The sequence below is a fragment of the Salvelinus sp. IW2-2015 genome, linkage group LG26, assembly GCF_002910315.2.
Source record: "Salvelinus sp. IW2-2015 linkage group LG26, ASM291031v2, whole genome shotgun sequence".
Lineage (NCBI taxonomy): Eukaryota > Metazoa > Chordata > Actinopteri > Salmoniformes > Salmonidae > Salvelinus > Salvelinus sp. IW2-2015.
In genome coordinates, this window is record NC_036866.1 from 46,826,860 (window position 1) to 46,845,043 (window position 18,184).

Genomic DNA, 18,184 nt, shown 5'->3' on the forward strand with positions numbered 1-18,184 from the left:
TTTAAGAAGCCTCCCTGTTCTCCAGCTCATTACCTGTATTAGCTGCACCTGTTTGAAACTCGTTACCTGTATAAAAGACACCTGTCCACACACTCAATCAAACAGACTCCAACCTCTCCACATGGCCAAGACCAGAGAGCTGTGTAAGGACATCCAGGGATAATATGGAAACCTGTACAAGGCTGGGATGGGCTACAGGACAATAGCCAAGCAGCTTGGTGAGAAGGCAAAACCTGTTGGCACAATTATAGAAATGGAAGAAGTTCAAGTGACGGTCAATCACCCTCGGTCTGGGGCTCCATGCAAGATCTCACCTCGTGGGGCATCAATGATCATGAGGAATGTGAGGATCAGCCCAGAACTACACGGCGGACCTGGTCAATGACCTGAAGAGACTGGGACCACAGTCTCAAAGAAAACCATTAGTAACACACTACGCCGTCATGGATTAAAATCCTGCAGCGGCACGCAAGAGGTCCCTGCTCAAGCCAGCGCATGTCCAGGCCCGTCTGAAGTTTGCCAATGACCACTGGGATGATCCAGAGGAGGATGGAGAAGGTCATGTGGTCTGATTGAGAACAAAAATAGAGCTTTTTGCTCTAAACTCACACTGCGTGTTTGGAGGAATAGAAGGATGAGTACAACCCCAAGACACCATCCAACCGTGAAGCAGGAGGTGGAAACATCATTCTTTGGGGATGCTTTCTGCAAAGGGGACAGGACGACTGCACCGTATTGAGGGGAGGATGGAGGGGCCATGTATCGCGAGAGTCTTGAACCAACAACCTCCTCCCTCAGTAAAGCATTGAAGATGGGTCGTGGCTGGGTCTTCCAGCATGGACAACGACCGAAACACACAGCCAGGGCAACTAAGGAGTGTCCCGTAAGAAGCATCTTCAAGGTCCTGGAGTGGCCTAGCAGTCTCCAGACCTGAACCCAATAGAAATCTTTGGAGGGAGCGCCGAAAGTCCGTATTGCCCAGCGACAGCCCCGAAACCTGAAGATCTGGAAGAAGGTCTGTATGGAGAGTGGGCCAAAAATCCCTGCTGGAGTGTGGTGCAAACCTGGTCAAGAACTGACAGGAAACGTATGATCTCTGTAATTGCAAACTAAGGTTTCTGTACCAAATATTCAGTTCTGCTTTTCTGATGTATCAAATACTTATGTCATGCAATAAAATGCAAATTAATTACTTAAAAATCATACAATGTGATTTTCTGGATTTTTGTTTTAGATTCCTTCTCTCACAGTTGAAGTGTACCTATGATAAAAATTACAGACCTCTACATGCTTTGTAAGTAGGAAAACCTGCAAAATTGTCAGTGTATCAAATACTTGTTCTCCCCACTGTATATATATATATTCACACACACTATAATAATGCTGTCCTCCCCTCAGCAGCCTCCACTGAACTATATGTATAGCTAGCAACTAGCTAACGTTAGATGAGAATAGTTGTTGAAAAAATGGTTGTATGTAGCTAAATCTGTCCAGTTATCTAATTGAAGTTAACTGCTTAACGTTACACTGAATTGCGAATTTCACTGAATGTTGCGCATCTTGTCGAGATTAGTGATGTCTTCATAGTACTTCGCCTGGATGGAAAGATAAAAGAAAATCTCCCCTAGGGATGCCTTTGAAGTGCAAGCTACATACAAACAGAAAGCTGCAATAACAGTTACAGTAGCTTGCTTGTTAGCTAGCTAGCTAACATTAGCTAAATAAAACTGTCTGGCTAGCTGACTAGGCAGGCTGAGGTATATAAGTAACGTTACAGTAGCTAGCAACGTCAATCTATAAAAAATATCTTATATTATTTATTCCTATTTAACAATATGTACTTAAGACAAATACATGGTAAAGAAAGTGTTCTCTTTCCAGTCTTTTCAGTCCTCTGAAGCAGCAGGTAGTCAGCCGGTTGTCACCGCCAAAAACACTGAAATAGAACTAGAACTGTCCGCCTCCTCCTTCTTTCGCAACCACTACGAAGTAAAATAGAGCCAAGCAACCAGCATAGCAACGGACGCTTTGGTTCATTACGTAATCCGGTCAGAATGTTGCAGGTTCTAGAAACAGCCCTAGCAACAGAAGCTAGAACCCCTCGATTCCTATTGTGACTTAGAGGAGAGGGACACTATTTGGCATGGACGTGTGGGGCTCGTTACATTGTTGTGTGCATGTTTGTGTACTGAGGAACATGTAAGCCACTTTCAATTTCCTTATGTTGGGGGCAAGATACATTTTTCAATTTCCTTGTCTTTCATCAAGATTACATTTACATTACATTTAAGTCATTTAGCAGACGCTCTTATCCAGAGCGACTTACAAATTGGTGCATTCACCTTATAATATCCAGTGGAACAACCACTTTACAATAGTGCATCTAACTCTTTTAAGGGGGGGGGAGGTTAGAAGGATTACTTTATCCTATCCTAGGTATTCCTTAAAGAGGTAGGGTTTCAGGTGTCTCCGGAAGGTGGTGATTGACTCCGCTGACCTGGCGTCGTGAGGGAGTTTGTTCCACCATTTGGGTGCCAGAGCAGCGAACAGTTTTGACTGGGCTGGAGCGGGAACTGTACTTCCTCAGAGGTAGGGAGGCGAGCAGGCCAGAGGTGGATGAACGCAGTGGCCTTGTTTGGGTGTAGGCCTGATCAGAGCCTGAAGGTACGGAGGTGCCGTTCCCCTCACAGCTCCGTAGGCAAGCACCATGGTCTTGTAACGGATGCGAGCTTCAACTGGAAGCCAGTGGAGAGAGCGGAGGAGCGGGGTGACGTGAGAGAACTTGGGAAAGTTGAACACCAGACGGGCTGCGGCGTTCTGGATGAGTTGTAGGGGTTTAATGGCACAGGCAGGGAGCCCAGCCAACAGCGAGTTGCAGTAATCCAGACGGGAGATGACAAGTGCCTGGATTAGGACCTGCGCCGCTTCCTGCGTGAGGCAGGGTCGTACTCTGCGAATGTTGTAGAGCATGAACCTACAGGAACGGGTCACCGCCTTGATGTTAGTTGAGAACGACAGGGTGTTGTCCAGGATCACGCCAAGGTTCTTAGCACTCTGGGAGGAGGACACAATGGAGTTGTCAACCGTGATGGCGAGATCATGGAACGGGCAGTCCTTCCGGGAGGAAGAGCAGCTCCGTCTTGCCGAGGTTCAGCTTGAGGTGGTGATCCGTCATCCACACTGATATGTCTGCCAGACATGCAGAGATGCGATTCACCACCTGGTTATCAGAGGGGGGAAAGGAGAAGATTAATTGTGTGTCGTCTGCATAGCAATGATAGGAGAGACCATGTGAGGATATGACAGAGCCAAAGTGACTTGGTGTATAGCGAGAATAGGAGAGCGGCCTAGAACAGAGCCCTGGGGGACACCAGTGGTGAGAGCACGTGGTGCGGAGACAGATTCTCGCCACGCCACCTGGTAGGAGCGACCTGTCAGGTAGGACGCAATCCAAGCGTGGGCCGCGCCGGAGATGCCCAGCTCGGAGAGGGTGGAGAGGAGGATCTGATGGTTCACAGTATCAAAGGCAGCCGATAGGTCTAGAAGGATGAGAGCAGAGGAGAGAGAGTTAGCTTTAGCAGTGCGGAGCGCCTCCGTGACACAGAGAAGAGCAGTCTCAGTTGAATGACTAGTCTTAAACCTGACTGATTTGGATCAAAGAAGGTCATTCTGAGAGAGATAGCACGGAGAGCTGGCCAAGGACGGCACGTTCAAGAGTTTTGGAGAGAAAAGAAAGAAGGGATACTGGTCTGTAGTTGTTTGACATCGGAGGGATCGAGTGTAGGTTTTTTCAGAAGGGGTGCAACTCTCGCCTCTCTTGAAGACGGAAGGGACGTAGCCAGCGGTCAAGGATGAGTTGATGAGCGAGGTGAGGTAAGGGAGAAGGTCTCCGGAAATGGTCTGGAGAAGAGAGGAGGGGATAGGGTCAAGCGGGCAGGTTGTTGGGCGGCGGCCGTCACAAGACGCGAGATTTCATCTGGAAGAGAGGGAGAAAGAGGTCAGAGCACAGGGTAGGGCAGTGTGAGCAGAACCAGGCGGTGTCGTTTGACTTAGCAAACGAGGAATCGGATGTCGTCGACCTTCTTTTCAAAATGGTTGACGAAGTCATCAGCAGAGAGGGAGGAGGAGGGGGAGGAGGATTCAGGAGGGAGGAGAAGGTGGCAAAGAGCTTCCTAGGGTTAGAGGCAGATGCTTGGAATTTAGAGTGGTAGAAATTGGCTTTAGCAGCAGAGACAGAAGAGGAGAATGTAGAGAGGAGGGAGTGAAAGGATGCCAGGTCCGCAGGGAGGCGAGTTTTCCTCCATTTCCGCCGGCTGCCCGGAGCCCTGTTCTGTGAGCTCGCAATGAGTCGTCGAGCCACGGAGCAGGAGGGGAGGACCGAGCCGCCTGGAGGATAGGGGACATAGAGAGTCAAAGGATGCAGAAAGGGAGGAGAGGAGGTTGAGGAGGCAGAATCAGGAGATAGGTGGAGAAGGTTTGAGCAGAGGGAAGAGATGATAGGATGGAAGAGGAGAGAGTAGCGGGGGAGAGAGAGCGAAGGTTGGGACGGCGCGATACCATCCGAGTAGGGCAGTGTGGGAAGTGTTGGATGAGAGCGAGAGGGAAAAGGATACAGGTAGTGGTCGGAGACTTGGAGGGGAGTTGCAATGAGATTAGTGGAAGAACAGCATCTAGTAAAGATGAGGTCAAGGCGTATTGCCTGCCTTGTGAGTAGGGGGGGAAGGTGAGAGGGTGAGGTCAAAAGAGAGGGAGTGGAAAGAAGGAGGCAGAGAGGAATGAGTCAAAGGTAGACGTGGGGAGGTTAAAGTCACCCAGAACTGTGAGAGGTGAGCCATCCTCAGGAAAGGAACTTATCAGGGCGTCAAGCTCATTGATGAACTCTCCAAGGGAACCTGGAGGGCGATAAATGATAAGGATGTTAAGCTTTAAAGGGCTGGTAACTGTGACAGCATGGAATTCAAAGGAGGCGATAGACAGATGGGTCAGGGGAGAAAGAGAGAATGTCCACTTGGGAGAGATGAGGATCCCAGTGCCACCACCCCGCTGACCAGAAGCTCTCGGGGTGTGCGAGAACACGTGGGCAGACGAGGAGAGAGCAGTAGGAGTAGCAGTGTTATCAGTGGTAATCCATGTTTCCGTCAGTGCCAAGAAGTCGAGATAAATGTTTATTGGTGTAACGTCATCCCCAGGCTATTGCGCACACAGCACATGTAATCGTCACTAACTAACACAGCCAGAAAGTATTAATTATGGCTAAACACCTCCCATTTACACAATTTATCTTATTAAAATTTGAGTTTAAACCTAACACGGAACTCTAACCTTAAATTAAGATCAAAAAGCACATTTTAGTTTTAATGAATTTTTACGATTTAGCCAATTTTGACTTTGTGGCTGTGCTATCTAGTGGACCCCCCCACACACACCTTCCAGCTGGCTAATTAGCAAAGGACATATCTAGCCAATGGCTCCACCGAGAAAAATAAAGACTAATGTTACACCCTTAAAATCTGTGGTCAATGTGTGTCGCGCCTATGGGAAAAACTTTAAGACAGAGGTGCACAAGCCAATGAGTAATGCTTCTCCCAGCACCCTGTATTGACTAACGAAGGCTAAGTTTGATGCGTTGGTCTACCTATTCCTTCCCTGCATTTGGGCGAAAGTGTCTGGGATCGAGGTTAGTTGTAATGTGACTAACATGACTTCCCTTTAGAGCATGTGCCATCCTTCAGCACAACATGTCATCCTTTATGTCACATTTATGAACCCTTTATAAAGCATGACATACAGTTATAGATGCTTTTTAACATTTATGTAGTGCTTATAAAAGGCTTTATGAAGGCTTTCTAAGCTGAACGTAATTTAAAGCGAGACCGGATAGGTTCAAGGTTTTTAAATGACTTTTTCTTTAATAAGACTTAATAACACTTAGTTTGTTTAGGGTTAACTTTTTTGAACTCGAACCACAAATAGGATAAACATGCAAAGCTGTTAATTTTAGTCTATTCAAATAGACCCCATTTCAAAGTAAACAAGCACTCATTAAGTTTAGGTATGGCCAATTAGTGGGTGTGGCCAACACACCTGAACACACTTAACAAGATAAAGGATAGAGAGTAGTGATGCACCGATATGACATTTTTGGCCGATAGCGATATCCGATATTTTCCTTGCAAAAAAAAAACGATACCGATAACAGATATTTAAAATTTTTGCGGCCTTTTAAGCATTCTAGTACAGTTAAATGGTTAACATAGACTGCTTTGTCCATGTGTGTAAGGCACTGCATCTCAGTGCAAGAGGCGTCACTACAGTCCCTGGTTCGAATCCAGGCTCTATCACATCCGGCCGTGATTGGGAGTCCCATAGGGCCGCGCACAATTGGCCCAACGTCATCCGGGTTTGGCCCGGGTAGAATTTGTTCTTAACTGACTTGCCTAGTTAAATAAAAGGTTACACACACACCACACTGACCAAAACATTATTTTGTTGGCATTTACGTATATACCCATTACCAGTAAAACATAATCAAAAAATGTTTTCCCTTTGTGCTGTTTCGTTGTTCATTTCTTCAGTCGTTTCATTCTCAACCAGGATTTCTATGGAACGCAGTTTGGGTCTTTGCGTGTCAATTTTTTTTGGTCAAATAACACAATTTGACGTGTCAAATAAGCTTGTTGGCCAATCAGGATCTGAATATGACTGCACGTCACATAATAATTTAACACGTTCATACATTTTATACGTAGTTATTACACATTGGTTACACTATCACTCATATTTCATGTCACAACAATTCATCGATACGTATGCTATGATGCTGGTAACGTTGTCTCGCGCACCTACAGTGCTGGTCATTAAAAAAAGTGCTAGCTAGCTCATGGATGCAAACAATGTTCTTCCCCCAAAACATAGCAAAACGACATAATCTGTAGCTATAGTTAGCTAGTTAACTATATAGCTAGGTGTCATCGTCTGAAATAACCCTAATTTATAAAGATTGGATTAATGGTGGTCGGACCCATCTATCTGAAGCTAACCACAATAAGAATTAGCCACAATAGTGGACCATGCGGTTAGCCTTCAAAATAAAAGTATGGCATAATTCTTCTATTTGTATTCATTTGCATCACTGTCAATGACATACTTTTATTTTGAAGGCAAACTGCAAATTCCACTATTGTGCCTAATCTTTATTGTGGCTAGCTTCACAAGACATAACTCGGTCCGCTCGACCAGTCAGCGAAAGCCAACAGAACAGTTGATTGTCAGGGGCAATGAATTCCGTTATCTTGGCTTTAATGGGTTTCACTTTTGAGTTGTCTCACTGAAATGTTCTTACTCTTTCAAATGACTGCTCAACTTGTTGACTGTTTGATCCACACAGCATACATTGTGGGCTAGGTTAAGGATGTTGTGTTGCACGTGTAGCGCAACATTTTTCAACTTTGGCGTTAAACTAGACATTGCGCCGATACCGATGTTGGCATTTTTAGCTAATATCAGCCGATTCCGATATGTTCACCGATATATCATGCATCCCTAATAGAGAGAGCTTTGTTGATGCTTGAGAATGGAATGTATACATTTTTAAATAACATTCTTAAAACGTTCTCTTTTGGTTTTTATGGAAAGTTTTAACGTTCTCGGAACAATTTGAGAATGTGACTTTAAATAGTACCATGAGTAAACCTTTTGGAAATGTTATGCTGAAGTACTGAAATTCCTACAGAAGATTGTTGTATCTTAATGTTCTTGGAACAATTTCAGAGCATTCCCAATGTCAAACCAGTTGGAGAACATTCCTAGAATTAGATGTGAACTATAAGGAAACGTTCTGTTAAAGTAATGAAATACCAACTAAATATATTTTTTTAAGTTGCTTACATTTTCTGAGAATGTTYCAAAGCCAAGCAACTGTTTTGCATCATTACCAGAAAGGTGTGGGAAGGTTGTATGCAAAATAACCATAGGTCAACCACACTCTCACCAAGCTCTAAGAAACTAATGGTTCTCAGAATGTTATATGCTAATGTRACCTTCCTGGTCCCATATCTCAAGTCAGTGAGTCAACACAGGAAGGAGCAATGGACGATTGTACATTTATTTCCAAAGCTGCAATCATTACTCGACAGGATATAAATAGCACTCCCACAGCAATTCTCCATAAATCTGCTGTCTGACATACTAACAAAAAATAAAATCTAAGTCATTGTGATTGTATAGTGGATAACAATTTCCAATCATTCCTAATTTAATACAAATAAATACATTGTTTCCATGTGTAATCTGATATTTATAACATCAGAATAAACTATCTATTTTAAGTATTCAAAATATATCAAATTATCCCGAAATTACTCAATGTCACACTCTCGTGGCGAAGAAATATAATACACTTAGAATGTGCCACATATTTTCCAAAACTAACAAAACCAGGTTAATACGCTGGCTGGTGCTTATGAGTTTAGAAAACATATTCTTTACACATGTCATAAATTACCTGCAATGATGGGACACACACAGTATAGATGAATGATCATTAGTCGACGGGGTATAAATAGCACTCCTAAAGAACATGCATTTTTGAGTTAGCTTCCAACTTCAGAGGGAACTTTAGCTAGCATAAAATCCAACTGGAAAATTGAGATTCGGCAAATAACATATAAAGAGTGGCTTATTAGACGCCAAACCAACAACAGTTGTTACTAATAACATAAATTGTTAATGTMCGGTGTAAAATGTGGATTTTATGATGTAATGTCAACCTTTTACATTTCTATCCCGGGACCATTCAATTTTCAACTCACCCACAGCAATTCTCCATAAATCTGCTATGGGTTACCCAGAATCCCATACCTTTATCACAGAGTGTGTTAGACAATGTAAACACACTAAGCTACCAGGAGGTGGCATAATACCCATTTTTATGCAGGAATTTAACAATGTAATACACTGTTACACTAGCTGGGGAATTCAATAGTCTGGTCCCAGATCTCGTTGTTTTCGAAAAGTAATTTCAGCATAAAAAACATCTGAAAATCAATCATAAAATKAATTGAAATGTTTTTTTGGGAAAAAGTTTTAATTCATTAATCTAATTAATGTTAAAAAAAATACCTGATTGTTTGAACACAATGGAATTTCAATTCCATTTTTTTTAATGTCCTAAATGACAAAGTACAAAATGTCAGACAACAGACAATACAACAATTTTAACATTAAAACAATAACATTTTACTCCCTTTTTATCCTGCAATACAGTACATTTCAATCTGTTCCGCCAAGAATGAAACACAAGAAGAAGAAGCGGAAAGTAACTGTACAAACTAAAATAAACAGATCGGTAAAACACCAACACAAAAAGACTGCATCAGGAACCTCACCGATGAATGTGAGCTAATGTACTGCACTGCAATGTAATGTGCTGTATTCATATTCAGACTGTATCAACATCATGCAATAATACGCACACAATATTTCGTCCTGGGTGGCGAGATTAGGCTTTCCACCATGTCAAAGCAAAGCCAGCTCCCCTCGTGACCAGTGTGTCTACATAGTCTCTGTAGTGATGCTGACAACCTGCGGCTGCACCCTATTCCTGTTGCAGTTAAACAACCAGGCACTCCTGCGGTGGCGGTACCTCTTGGACAGCAGCACATAGAGCACGGGGTTAACACAGGGATGGAGGTACTGGAGCACGGTGCAGATGAAGTAGAACATCTCCCAGGACTGGCCGTGGCGGTAGAGCCCAAGGTACACACACAGCTCCAGGATGTACCTAATAATGAAGACGAGTCAGGAGAAGGGGTATAAACTAGAAGAAGTGTTAGAATATCCCTAACGTATACAATAAAGTCATCATCATCTTCATCATCATCATCATCATACCCGGGAAGCCAGCAGATGGAGAAGGTCCCGGCCGCCAGGAACACCATAAAGGAGGCTCGGCGTGTGTTGCGGGCACTGGCCACAGACATGACTGGGCTCTTGTGGAGGAAGCAGGCCAACCGGACGTAGTTGAAGGCAATCACCAGCATAGGGACAAAGTAGTAGAGCATGAACTGGCTGAGGACCACCTGGTGGAGGATGAATGGATTAAAAATGTTGTGTTTTCTCACATTAATTGGACACCATTTTCTTTTAGCACATGAAAGTAACAGTAAAAAAATGTACAGACCTGGTTACTTCCAGTGACATTATTTTAACTAAACATAATACCYTTTGTGCATCTCAAATGGCACCCTATTCCCTCTAGTACACCAGGTCAAAAGATGTGCACTATATAGCAAACAGAGTACAATTTCAGACCAAGCCATTGTTACCTGATAGTGGTGTTCCTGTATGGTGGGCAGGCAGAATGTAAAATTACCCAAGCCGGGGCCCAGGCTCTCTTTGGTGGCGAAGATCCTCAGAGGCAGGCTGATGAAGAAGGCTGATGCCCAGACCAAGACGAACATCAGGACCACCAGGTCCATGGTAGGAGGGTGGTAGGGGTTGGTGATGATCATGGCGCGTGTCATGGACACGGCACACAGGCTGTAGGTGCTGGCTGCCAGSGAGAAGGCCAGAAAGAACTGGTACACCTTGCAGGAGGTGTCCCCCAGCGGCCACGAGTAGCTGAAGAAGAAGATAGGAGATGACGAAAGATTATTGTCACAGAGAGATGGTAATCCTGCTTCTGCTTTTATACCAAAGCCTCAGAAACAAACACAGTGCTCATATCCCACAAGATTKTTCTGTTTGTCAAACCTGGGTTTTGATCTGCTGACAACACTGCAGGTCCAGTGGCCCCTCTAACCTCTATGGCTATTGGCTAGGCTACCTGCCAGTTGAGTAAACTAGCACAACTGATTCAACTAGTCAAGGGTGTGATAATTAGACCACAAGGTGAATCAGGTGTGCTAGGTCTTTAATAGATTAAATACATGGCACAGATAGGGGTCCCCGAGAAGAGGTTTGCTACCTGACAACAGAGTGCAAGGTGAATGGTATCAGCACCAGAGTGAGGAAGTTTGCCAGGGCCATGCTCTAACCTCTAACCTACCTGACAGCAGAGTGCAAGGGGAAGGGGATGAGCAGCAGGGTGAGGAAGTCTGCCAGAGCCAGGATCTCTGATCTCTAACCTCTAACCTACCTGACGGCAGAGTGCAGAGTGAAGGGGATGAGCAGCAGGGTGAGGAAGTCTGCCAGAGCCATGCTGAGCAGCAGGATGTCCAGACAGTTCTTCCTCAGGGTGTTGTACTTGGCGAACAGAGAGAACACCAGTAGGTTGGCACAGAAACCGATGCCCAGGATCAACCCGCAGGTACAGGCAAAGATCAGGGAGAACGTGTTGGGGACAGCCTGTTGTGTGAGCAAAGATTTAGATATAATCTCAATCTCAAAACGGTTAGATAATCTCAGTTATTAGAAACGTTTCAATATAGTTTAATTTATATCAAATTTGCCAATCCACTTTTTATCAGTGGAGGCTCTTTAGGGGAGGAAGGGGAGGACCGTCCTAGTCAGGGAATTTCATAAAAATACAAATAGTGAAACATAAAATATATTCAAATGTCACCAAATAACTGATTAAAACACACTGTTTTGCAATGAAGGTCTACAGTAGCCTCAACAACACCCTCTAGGGTAGCACCATGGTGTAGCCTGGAGGACAGCTATTTTCCATCCTCCTCTGGGTACATTGACTTCAATACAAAAACCTAGGAGGCTCATGGTTTTCACCCCTTTCATAGACTTACACAGTAATTATGGTGACCTCCGGAGAACGTCCTCAAAACTCTTGCAATATGAACTGAGCACATCCAATAAAAGAATCAGAGACTGAATCATGTACTGAAAGCATAAACTACAGCTAGCTAGCACTGCAGTGCATGATGTGTGGTGAGTAGCTGACTCAATGAGAGAGAAAGACAATAGTTGAACCATTTTGAACAATTAAGGAGAACCAGCAGAGAGAGCGAGAGAGAAAGAGCTAACTATTTTCTTAGTTTACCTTTCACTTAGCTAATGCAGCTAATTTAGCCTACTCAACAACCTGACTCAGAGAGGAATGCTATTTATGTTAGCTAGCTAGYTAGCTGGCTAAGGCTATCCAACACTGCAACTCTTCCAACTGTTAAACTGCTTGCTGTACACTGTACTCCGTGATTCTACACATGGATTGGATTGTGGGTTTACTAACTCGTTAGTTCTAGTTTGTTGACTATAACGTTAATACGGTGACATCGAAGTAGGCTGTGTAGTGGTTAGCGGTTATGATATGAAGGTTTGGCTTGGAGGTTTTTGYGCCTGGTCACAGACTGCTGTTATGTTTTGCTCTGAAGCCTACAAGTGAAGGGGAAAGGTGAGAGGAGGACAGCGCGTAGATGCGAGAAAGGAATTATACAACGTGCAAAGTGATGATGCTGTTTATGAAAGTGAACTGTGTGTGCGGGTGGTCAGGGGTGTATTTATTTAGCCGATTCTGTTGCAAAACATTTCTTCAACGGAAGCAAACAGAATGAAACGGGGAGGGACTTACCTGAATTTGTCCAATAGAAACTCTTGTTTTTCTTTTTGGACAAATGATTACCCCCCCGATCAGCTAGATGCAGGCAAGAGTGAGCAAGGCGCTATTGGATCACGTTGATTACTTCAATTTGTCTTCGGCCTGTGCATTATAAACTTTCATTTGTAGGCTAGGTTGATGTTACATTGAGCTGGGTGGATGGAATATGATTGACAGTAATAGAAATAAGGCCATACCCCCCCCCCCCCCCAAAAAAAAAAATGTTGTCCTAATATTAAACGGCATTACCGCCACTGAGTTTTATATACATTTACATTACATACATATACATCAAGCTTCATCTAGATTTTATAACCACAAATAGCTAACACAATTATTATTATAGCGTTATTATTGTATTTAAAAAGTGTACCTACTACTGGATTACAACTGACTTGCTCTGTACCTGAAATAATTATTTGGATGACCCTTTTTAGCCCTGTGTGTTACTTACCATACTCTTGGGTTATTGAGTGAAGTATTATCATGTGTACCAAGATAAACAGAAGTATTCTCCGTCATGGGTAAATCCGTAAGCCATTCTTTGAATTTTAGAGTATCCCCATAATGAAAACTGTTAAAAGTGTCTTGCATGTGAAGTCTATGACTCTTAGTTTTTGTTTGCTATGGAGAATGGCAAACATCACTCACTCAGGTCCAATTGATTCTGGTTGRATGAGTTTAAAGGGAGAGTACTCACATCTGACTCTGAATTTAGCACAGTTACAGTTTTTGAAGGACTGAGGTGTATGGCTATGTTCATTCATGTTGTCTGTGTTGTGTTGTATCTTATAGTTTTCTAGAGAATGTGTTTTTGGCAAATCCAATGGTTATTATTATGTAATGTACATACAGTAGCTTCTGAATGGAAGTGTGTGGGTTTATTACAAGAAGTGAAAAACCTGTCACAGACCTTTTCTGACCTTTCATATGAGTAAAACGTAGACATTAGAGAAAGAGAATCCATATTTTATTGGTGTGTGTTCTGTGTGGGTTTCCATACAGTATGTGTTATGTTCAGCATATTTAACCTCCATGCAAACAGACCCTACTCTCAAAAGAAAACGTTCCACTTTCCTTTCCGTGTATTGTTTTCCGTTGATTGTCTCCCACCCTCTCCCTCCCCTCTCTCTCTCTCTCCCCTCTCTCTCAGTGAGTTATTAATGCCTTTTCCATTGTTACATTGATTTCTTCAGCACAGTAGTGTGGAACGCCAGTCTTCTGATGGGGTCTTTATCAGGCCATTCCACTGTGTTTATGACTCTGGCTCTGGCTAATGGCCTCAGTACCGGCTCTTAGGACAGGATGTAGCTACAGTACTGACGCTGCTGCCTGGTGCATTTACTCTCTCCCCTCCCAGCAGGTCCATAGTGTCTTACCCAAATGGCACCCTATTCCCTACATAGTGCACTAATTTTGATCAAAAGTAGTGCAMTATATATATATATTTAAAAAAGTAGTGCACTATATAGGGAATAGGGTGCCATTTGGGACACGTCCATTCAGTCAGAGACTGTTAAAACACACCACATGGTCCTCTAGTGTGACTTTAACAACCTTATAAGGTCTTTTGTTCATGCTGAATAGTCAACAAATAGGCTATATTGATGACTTTCTCATTGGTGGTAGGCTACAGTGACTCTAAGTTCAACTCATTGGGGCAATAATTGAATTTATATAAGAAAATGGTATGGTACAGTATTTCATTGGACCTAYATCGTCTGTAGAGAGAACACAAAGTATTCATGAAGCTTTAATTGTTAGATTTTTTTGTTGTTGTTGAAATGATGGTGCTCTCAGTGCAAGTGCTTAAACTTGCACTTGCACTGAGAGCACCATAATTGGAGCGAGGGAGTTTGATGGAACAATCCAATGACATACAAGTCAATGAGATGATAATGGGCAATACTATRAATGGAAGAAAACAAAATAAATACTAATAAAAATGAAGCATTTATCAACAGGAAGGAAGGAACATTTTTCACAACAAAAATCAACCACAAAGGAGAACACTTATGTATCTTAACAAAAACATAAGGATATCACCGTTATATCTAAAGTGCATTATATTGTTATTATAAAATGACCGAAAGTCAGCAGCACCGTAATACATTCACAAAAATAAATACACAGTTCAAATGAAATAAATTATGGTAGAAATATTTGTTATGGATGCTAACTACAGATAAAAAAAAATATTCACAAGAGCCACCAAGCATTAAAAAGAATAATCCTCCCTAATTTTGTGAATTTAAGTATGTATAGTTAACAAATGTTTTATGCGTAACGTTTACCGCGTAGCCTGCGCTCTACTTTACATACGGGCATCTGGTTGGATGAGTGTGTGATCAGCCCCTGAAAGGCACCTGTCGTACATCGTTTTCTTACTAATTAAAGGATAATAAAGGAGAAGGAGTAAAGCATAGTTTGTCATTTGACATATCTCAAGATCTGCATATTATTCACCTAATAAATACGAATACAAAAGTAATATGTGTTATTATAAAGTATGAAAACACCTCTGATCTCTGGATATATAAAAGTACTTTATAGCAAGGCAAAAGAAAAAAGAAAAAGCAGCTGATTAAAACAAGAAAGGCAAAGAACAATGTCCACTATGGTATGGGGAGACTGTTTCAGTCATTTGGTTGAGAGTCTTTGAGATCTCAATCAGTCCTGCTGGAACTTCTCTGTCTGTCAGAGTTATTTGTTCAGCACYGCCCAAAGGCTACATGATGTGGTCTGTCTGTCTGTCACCCAATATCTAGCGTCCTCTGTGGCTCCCTATGTGTCTCCCATGTCACGACAATGGTTGTGTCGCGAGCCCGCCGCCTCCTCTTCTCGCTCTCCCTCCGTCTCCCTCTCTCTCCCTTCACCTTCTTTTTCCTCTTGGTGGACACCTTCAGCGGCTGGTCCTTGTAGGCCACAGACTTGTTGGTCTCCTGGGGGAGGTTGCCCACCTCCCCTCCCAGCTGGAAACTCAGAGGGAGGTTCTTGGTCCCTCCGGGGGGTTTGGGGGGGCGTAGGGCGCTCCCACTGAAGGTGATGTGGCCCCCGTTGGCGTTGTTCCTACTCTGGGGAGGCGGGGCTCGCTCGCTGTCGGCTGTGTGGACTTTATCGAGCAGCCCCTGGAGCCAGAGGCGTCTCTTGAACTCTTCCAGAGACCGCCCCTTGTCGTGCATCAACTGGGCGTGGCTCACTGACCTCCTCCTGAAGGGGGGAGAGGAGAAGGAGATTGTCAATGAGCGTTTAAACTGGACTCACTCTCTTTGTAAGAGTAGATGGTAAAGAAAAATTGTATCTTTCTGCCATACCGCATCAGGAGCTCCATAGTGGTGCAGAGCCTGTGGCCAAGCGGTAACACAGGCTCTTTTCATTAAAAAACACAACAACCTTGAACTACTCTTTAAGAGAGTAGTCCACCACTATCCTCTCCTGATCTATCTCCAAACAACCTATCACTTTCTCATACAGTCTCGTACAGTATAAACCGACAGTATAGTGACCGACTAAACCTACTTGTGAGGTGTTGATAGTTGAATGACAGCCAAGGTCATGTTCCAGTAGATCTCAGTAGGTGGCAGCATAAACAAAGACATGTAGTGCCTGGGAGAGCTCAAGGCTATCCATGTTACTGTATGAATGCTGTGTGAAGTCATCTGACCACCACAAAATGTACAGGAGAAACATAAGCTAACAAGCCACATATTCAACCACAAAGCATGTCACCTGGGCCACAAAAGTCAATCAAAACCTTGCCATGCACAGGGCTGAGTTTGACAGATGTTTTGTAGGTGTAATGCAAATCTATGTTCTTTATTAAAGGCGAACAATGTTTTACATGAGAAAACACAAATGGATGCTGGTCAAAAATATTTACATTTGACCCATTTTTGCTGGTTTATTCTATATAACTTCAGCATAAAACTAAATGTAACATAACTACAAAACTTAGTACTGTAGTATGTAGTTTTATCTGTAGTTACTTTTGATTTTAGGTTATCATTATTTCTACCATTGACATCTATTTCTACATCGATACCACGGTATACTTTTCCGAATATCTAGACCTCTTTTCTCAAATCATCAAACAGCAGATTGAGCAAACTGTGTACTGTATACTGTAAATCAACCTTAGATGTGATTCAAGTGATCATGGTTTACATGTTACCTTTGATTGATATACTGCCATCATGACCAGTCTTTTCCGGTGCTATTCAACATTCAACAATGGAAAACCATGATGCTATACCAAATGGTTTCTTAGTTGGTGCATAAAACAATTTTTTTTGTGTGTGTCTTGGCTATTCAACATAGACTTACATTCTGTTAGTGAGAGCATCGATGGGTCTTCCGTAGAGAGGCACTGGGGAGCACAGCAGGAACACAACTAGACTCAACTGCTGGAACATGCCTCTGGAACACAGCATTCTGGAACAGTAACTCTGGAACACCCAACAGACAACGTTCTGTCATTCATTGTATCGCAATTCGCCAGGAACTATGTACATAGCATGGTTTATTAATAATGTTTTAATTGAAAATGACCACCTGCAAACTTGCATTGAAAACAACAATAAAAACATTGAAATGGAAGATGCAATGCCTATTTCATTGAGATCTAATACATTGAAGATACACACATTGAAGAACAAGGTTTAATGAGGTACTGTAGGTGGTACAGTAGGTCCTTGGAGGTTTGCAGCTTACCTTACTGCCACTTATCTAGTGGTTTTACTTGGCAGCATAGATACAGTTGCTGACAAACTCGACTACTTTCTGAGCCCCCTTTGATTCCTTTCGCCTGACATAATTTGTATCTACTGCACAAGACCACCTGGTTATACTGAAATACCAAGAAAAATACTGAAATATCAACAACAGAAATATCGTGCAAGTAAAGAATCCATTGAAGCACAGAGATAGGCTTTTCTGGTACTTCCAAATACACACAATACAAAAATACTTACATGGAGTAGATTCCCAAAACAAGTTATCCACAAAAAGGTTTGGTTTAAGTCCACAAATTCCCCAAAAGAGATATCTTTCAAACTTTCCAAGATCCCAAAAAGAGATCTCTACAATATATATAAAAAGAACAAACTCACATTTATTCTGCCAAATTCTATTTGGTTCAGAGTCAGACTTTAAAAAATCTGTCTGTCCATTAGCGAGAGACAAGAGGGTAACATGGGGAAACCCCCTTGAGACAGGTCCAGCCAGAGATCTCCCGATACCGCATGTATATTTAGTTAGTTATTTATCTCAAATCCCAATGAAAAAGGAGAGGGAATATGAAGCCAAATGTGAGGCACAGACTGCAGCACATCAGCTTCTCTTATGCTGATAGCTCCTGTAACAATCTTGTGAAGTGCTCTCCTGCAGCATCATGTCTGTAAGGCTCGATCAGGAGCAGGGGAGGTGAGAAAGTGTGAAGCATGCTGCTGCATTGCCTGACCACTCCAAGCGACCGTGTGTGTGAGCGTGTGTATGTGAGAGTGCTCCTCAGTGTATAAAGCTGCAAACACTGCCCTTGCCCCTGCCCATCTCGGTCCAGACCTCCTGACACCCCCATACACAGACACACACACATTCACTCTCACTTTCTCTCACATAAACACACTCTACCAC

The 18,184-nt window shown here is 43.0% G+C and overlaps 2 protein-coding genes across 2 annotated transcripts; both read right to left on the reverse strand.

Annotated features, from left to right (window-relative positions):
- Positions 1-9,274: 9,274 nt before the first annotated feature.
- Positions 9,275-13,922, reverse strand: LOC111952247 (galanin receptor 2a). Its single transcript, XM_023970789.2, has 5 exons — positions 13,899-13,922; positions 11,138-11,346; positions 10,326-10,620; positions 9,892-10,079; positions 9,275-9,781 (listed from the first exon to the last, which is right to left on the reverse strand). The coding sequence occupies exons 1-5, from the start codon at positions 13,920-13,922 to the stop codon at positions 9,553-9,555; spliced, it is 945 nt and encodes a 314-aa protein (XP_023826557.1). The 3' UTR covers positions 9,275-9,552.
- A 576-nt stretch (positions 13,923-14,498) lies between these two features.
- On the reverse strand, positions 14,499-17,971 carry LOC111952977 (parathyroid hormone-related protein-like). The gene is made up of 3 exons (XM_023972026.3): positions 17,524-17,971; positions 16,877-16,998; positions 14,499-15,763 (listed from the first exon to the last, which is right to left on the reverse strand). The coding sequence occupies exons 2-3, from the start codon at positions 16,981-16,983 to the stop codon at positions 15,307-15,309; spliced, it is 564 nt and encodes a 187-aa protein (XP_023827794.1). The 5' UTR covers positions 16,984-16,998; positions 17,524-17,971; the 3' UTR covers positions 14,499-15,306.
- Between the last annotated feature and the right edge of the window lie 213 nt (positions 17,972-18,184).

Excerpts from the sequence above, each read along its gene's own strand:
- LOC111952977 (XM_023972026.3), bottom strand. The coding sequence starts at position 16,983 with ATGCTGTGTTCCAGAGGCATGTTCCAGCAGTTGAGTCTAGTTGTGTTC. Across the intron at positions 15,764-16,876 it reads GATGCTCTCACTAACAGAAT|GAGGAGGTCAGTGAGCCACG; the intron begins GTAAGTCTATGT and ends TCCCCCCTTCAG.